Genomic DNA, 6,000 nt, shown 5'->3' with positions numbered 1-6,000 from the left:
GAGGTGTGCTGGTTGTTTTTGTCGCAGTAGTGCATACAACTGATATGTGATGTGAAGGCAAGAGACAATATACTCAAAGGACTGTGGTAGCAGGTGTATCTGCAGGTTGGTTGGTAACTTGGCAGACCATACAGCCCACAGGATAACGTCCGGCATTGTGTGTTCACTTACAAGTAGCTGAAAGCGGCACCAGAGTTTTGACGGAGTGCGGTCCCCCAGGTCGTCTTCGTACAGGATCTCTATTATTAATTCCTGTGGCGAGCAGGTGAGTCGGTTCAATATTGTCTTCTTGGCGAACTCTTATTTTGGCGGCGGCGGTGGCAAAAGGAGGAAGTCACAAATTAGATCTGAGTGGTCATGGAGAAGCGTGACGAGACATAGAAATAGCTTCAGCAGACGGCCAGGGGGGAGGGGGGGGGGGGTGGACAAAGGTGGCTTCAGCATATCTTGGAAGGCCTGCTGTCCCTGGCTGACTCCAGACGAGAAGGTTGCATGTTCATATCACGTCGGGGTCACCAATATGGGAAACGGGAATACAGATAACTGTATACGAGACAAACTGTTCCCATAAATGTCTATACATACATATATTTCAGCACAAAGAAAGATACACGTGTACACTGTACAAGGTACAAAGTCTGACTGGAACATTAACATGGCGGCTCATCAGAGCAGTTAGAGTTCAAAGATCATGCTCCACATGGTCAATGTGACCTATTGACGCCACAATTTTATATCAGCTGCTTCCCCCCTTGTACCAAATATTCTAATAAGTTGTGCCATACACAATCAAAAGCTTTTGAAAGGTCAAGAAATATACCACAAACTTACTTTCATTTGTCTACTGCCTGAGTTACACACGCTAAACTTCATCTATGTTGTATGTATAAGGTTGGTTCAGAAATTGCTGGAACTTTGTCCACAAAAGTTTTCTACATTTATCTTTTACTTATTGTGCATGGTCTCCATCAAAATACTCTCCTCTACAATTGGTGCACCACTCCCAACTTCATTTCCACTTCCAGAAGCAGTCTTGGTACGCCTCTTGCTGATCGCACGAAGCGCATTCTGCGAATTTTCTTTTATCTCATCTTTTGATACAATTCTTCATCCTTTGAATGGGGTTTTCAAATTTGGAAATATAAAAAAGTCTGCAGGGGCCAGGTCTGGAGAGTATGGAGGATGAGGCAGCACAGTGATTTCATTTGTGTGCAATATTCATGCAACAGTAGGAATGAATGTCTGGCTGCATTACCGAAGTGCAAGAGCCATGAATTGTCCCGCCACATTTCAGTCCATTTCCTTCTCACATTTTCTTGCAGGCATTGTAACACATCCTGATAGTGACATTGATTAACAGTTTGTCCCTGTGGCATGAATTCATGATGAACTAATCCTTCAAAGTCAAAGAAAACTGTCAGTTGGATTTGACATTTGACCTGATCTGTCAGGCTTTTTGTGGTCTTGGAGAACCTTTGCCGACTCATTGTGAAGATTGAACCTTGACCTCAACACCATTACCATAGACCTACATCTCATTGCCGGTTATGATTCTCTTAAGGGACATCTTGTTCTCATTTAAGCAACCCAAAAGCTTTTCACGGATTGTGAGGCAAAGGTCTTTCTGGTCTTGATTCATGAGCCGAGGGATGAACTTGTCAGAACATGACGCATTCCAAGAAGCTGTTTCAGGATTTCATGGCTGGATCCAATTGAAAGATACTTTCTTCTGCAACCTCTTGGGACAGTCAGTCTTCAAATGACACGCACAATTTTGTTGATGTTCCTGACATGAGCGTTGTCAGTAGATGTTGAAGGGCATCTTGAACAAGGGTCATCTTTAACTCCCGTCTGGCCATTTTTAAACCACATGAACACTTTCATAACACGAAGTATGGCTTAAGCACTCATCACAATAGGCTACCTGCATCATTTGGTGTGTCTCTGTAAAGGGTTTCTCGAGTTTCACACAAAATTTAATGCAGGTGCATTGCTCTTCTAATTTTGCCATCTCAAAATTCGCAAACTGTGTGTCACAAAATTCTACTTAAAACAGCAGTTAATGATGACTAACAGACACACAGCAATGCAACTTCTGGCAGTTACCCGTTAAACACAGACGTGTGGCGGGATGCCAACCAGATTTCGCTCCAAAACACCATTTGCGCAAAACCACGAATGTTCCAGAATTTTTTGAACAGTGTTGTTGCTGATTCAAATAGCATTTCCGTACAGTTGTCCACTGCCCATGGTATGCGATCCATTTCATTGTGTACTTGTACTGCATCTCCTCCACCTTCATGTTGACATCTGCAGAAGTAAGCTACTTTTTCATAGTCCTCTATGTCGTAAACAATAATTTCATTTTCTTTTAACCCATATTCTGTCATAATAAATATATGTGGTAGTTCTGTCAATCCTGCTCTTAGCCTTTGTGTGCTGCAACTTCAGTCTGTATTTTAGCCCAGCCTTGGGAACTGTTTGTGTATACATTGCAGAGTTAGTAACATACTTTTGGATTCTATCTTTTACCAGAATATGTCTTAAAAATGGGTTACTCCCAATGTGGATGCATAAAATAGTGTGGGAACAACCCTTTTTCAAGATGTATTTCTAGGTGTATAATCATTTATGATAATCTATGCAAATTCTTAATTAATGGTGTCATTCAGTTCATAAAAATTAAGGTAACAAAAGTATTGTGGTAAAAGATTGAATCCAAAAGTAAATTGATGAACTCTGGAATGCATAATGATAGGCTTCTGAACTTCAGCATTAATTATCTAGTAAGTTAGTTAGTTTAAAGGCAACCAAATAATAAATTTAAGTGAAGCAAAGTCTGACAAAAGTTCATAAATTTGGGTACATACTGCACTTGCACTTCGTAGATACTTTGAGAACGCGCGAGCGAGCGCGCGCGCAATAGCGCACACACACACACACACACACACACACTTCCTCATCTTTTCATCAAAAATGAATAAGATTGTGAAATAAAATGATTTGCAGTTGTTAGTGATTATTTAATATAAACTTTGTCATAAAAATTACAACACCGTATAAAACGTATAACAAATTCAGTCGTTGCAGTAGTATTTAAATACAATTCTCTTCATAAAATCTCATGGCATGTTACAAAAACATTATTCTGTAGGTTACAAACATTTACCACAACAATTGTACAAAGCACAGTGACAATTACAGAATACATTCTTTAATTTCTTTTTCAAAACATTCATTAAAAATTAATGATGCAGGTAACCACTGTTCATATGAGTGACACTCTATAACACTTTAAAAAATACTGATGGCACAGAAAAAATTGACCCAGTGGACTGCATATTTCAGTGCTTGAGAAAGATACAGATATACAAATATATCAGTTACCATTTCTGTCTGTCATATTGCTTCCAGAGCAAGATGATGTTATGCTTATCTTTTATTTGTTTTATAAATCTTTCTTTCTTCTCTCATATTTTAGAGTTTTGATTTCAACTGACTTGCAAGTAATACATTTTGCATGTCAATGAGAGACTGTTCAAGAGCCTCTTTAAATTTTTGTGCACTTGTTTCGGGACTCGAATTGAATGCAGATGTGCCAAAAAATATCTCTTTGTCTCTTGGATTATAGCAGCATCCATAACCATCTGGCACCAAAGGAGCATAGCACATAAATGCTTCACAGCGAGCTGCAACCTGCAAAAATGCCATTACAACAGAATGTTAAGACATTTAGGTGCAAATTAATAAATAATGAGAATATTTAAAGAAAAAGGTTGGTGAATATTAAAATTAATGTAGCTACCAGCAATGTTTTTACAAATTATTTATTGATCATGTAAGTAAACTGATTTGTTATTAATTACAGGAAAAGAGAGAAAGAGAGTAAAATAGGGCTTTGATTACCTGATAAATTTACTAACCTGACTTGTGGATAATTTCATATGGGTACTGCAAATGTAGCCAGAGTCTAGAAACAGTTTTGGTACATCTAATCCATTCTCAATTGCAATCATTTTCAATCCAAGCAGATGACGATCCACACCAAGGCCATTCACTGCCTAATAATGCAAACAGAAATATGAGAATAATAATAATAATAATAATAATAATAATAATAATAATAATATAGAATCATATTACCCTAAACAGTCATGTAAAGTGCAACTGAATTTACAAGGGGCATTTGAAAAGTCTGTGCAAAACTAAAAACTACTTACGTGTTAGGCGTAAATCTTTTTTATTTTTTGACATAGTCTCCTTTTAGACTTATACACTTCATCCAATGCTGTTCTAATTTGTTGATCCCTTCCGAATAATAGGAATTGTCCAAGTCTGCAATATAGCTATTATTTGCTGCAATCACCTCCTCATTTGAATAAAATCTTTCCCCACCAGCCATTTCTTCAAATTGGGGAACGAATAGTAGTCTGAGGGTGCCAAGTCTGGGGAACAGGGAGGGTGTGAAACAAATTGGAATCCTATTTCCATTAATTTTGCGACCACAACTGCTGAGGTGCATGCTAGTGCATTGTCGTGATGGAAAGGACTTTTTTGCAGTCCAATCGCTGATGTTTTTCTTGAAGTTCAGTTTCCAAACGGACCAATAACGATGAATAATATTCACCTGTAATAGTTTTACCCTTTTCCAGATAGTTGATAAGATTATCCCTTGCGAATCCCAAAAGACAGTCGCCATAACCCTTCCAGCCGAAGGAATGGTCTTTACCTTTTTTGATGCAGATTCTCCCTTGGTAAGCCATTGTTTAGATTGTTCTTTGGTCTCAGGAGTATAGTAATGTATCCATGTGTCTTCCACAGTGACGAAATGACGCTTAACGTCCTGCAGATTCTTCCTGAATGACTGCAGACCATCCTGGCAACACTTCACACAATTTCGTTTTTGGTCAAGCGTGAGCAATCGCGGAACCCATCTTGTGGATAGCTTTCTCATGTCCAAATGTTTATGCAACATATTACGTAGCCGTTCATTCGAGATGCCCACAGCACTAGCAATCTCATGCACCTTAACTCTTCTGTCATCCATCTCCATATCATGGATTTTCTCAATGATTTCTGGAGTCCTAACCTCCACAGGGAGTCCAGAACGTTCAGCATCACTTGTGCCCGTATTGCCACTCCGAAAATTTTGAAACCACTCAAATTGTTCTAATCAAAGGTGCAGAGTCATCGTAATGTTTATCAAGCTTCTCTTTAGTCTCCTGAGGCGTTTTGACTTTCATAAAGGAATGTTTAATCACCACACAAAATTCTTTATCGTCCATTTTTTGACAATCACTCGACTTCCTTGTTTCACACGAGTGCCAAACACAAAGAAATAGACCAATATGGCTGAAACTTGGTGTGCGTTCTTTCCAAAGATGGTACTAACTAAACATGACCCACTGGTTGGAGTAGTGCGATTGAGCAGGTGTGTTGTGTGACGCTCCCGCAAGTTGCCGGGCTTTCGGGGTTTGGCAGCATGTAATTGCGATCGACTGGCTATGGTAGTTTGTAGCACGGTGTCGCGGACGGGAAGCATTAGCTGGCACACATCAAGAGCCCGTTTCGGCTGGAGACCGTGTCGAGAAGAAGGCGTGCCAACATCCAGCTTCTGCAACAGCGACGGCCGACAATGAGTGACTGTCGCCACCTCCTCGATCGACGGCTTCAAACCTTCAATCAACCAACAAGGAAGACTGGAAGCATGTAAAGTTTCAGAACTGTATGGCAGACCTCAGCTTTTAAAATTGTTGCATCACAAAATTACAGCAACTTAGCATGAACCTTTGTTGCTCATTGTCCCAATTGCATTGCCAAGCAGGGTCCCTTCCTTTTCCGAAATGAACCCGAGTGTCATTGAAATTCAAACGCCAGCATTAAAATAATATAATTCAATTTCACTGCCTTAATTTCAAAGTTCAGTTAAATTATTCATAGCTGGCTACAATATTTAGATTACATGAGCACAAATTAAGAGTGCGAGTTTTGTTAGCATAT

General features: G+C 39.4%; 1 protein-coding gene across 3 annotated transcripts in view; it reads right to left on the bottom strand.

Moving 5' to 3' along the window:
• Nucleotides 1-3,472: 3,472 nt before the first annotated feature.
• LOC126262416 (carnitine O-acetyltransferase-like) overlaps nucleotides 3,473-6,000 on the bottom strand; it is a 101,752-nt gene continuing 99,224 nt past the window's right edge. For all 3 annotated transcript variants that reach the window (XM_049959045.1, XM_049959044.1, XM_049959048.1), the window contains exons 13-14: nucleotides 3,924-4,061; nucleotides 3,473-3,696 (exon numbers count right to left, since the gene is read on the bottom strand). In XM_049959045.1, the coding sequence (XP_049815002.1) occupies nucleotides 3,478-3,696; nucleotides 3,924-4,061 (357 nt within the window). In that variant the 3' untranslated portion in view covers nucleotides 3,473-3,477. The remainder of the gene's footprint in view (nucleotides 3,697-3,923; nucleotides 4,062-6,000) is intronic.

This window comes from Schistocerca nitens, chromosome 6 (genome assembly GCF_023898315.1).
Source record: "Schistocerca nitens isolate TAMUIC-IGC-003100 chromosome 6, iqSchNite1.1, whole genome shotgun sequence".
NCBI lineage: Eukaryota > Metazoa > Arthropoda > Insecta > Orthoptera > Acrididae > Schistocerca > Schistocerca nitens.
This window is presented reverse-complemented; position numbering and strand designations above follow the sequence as displayed.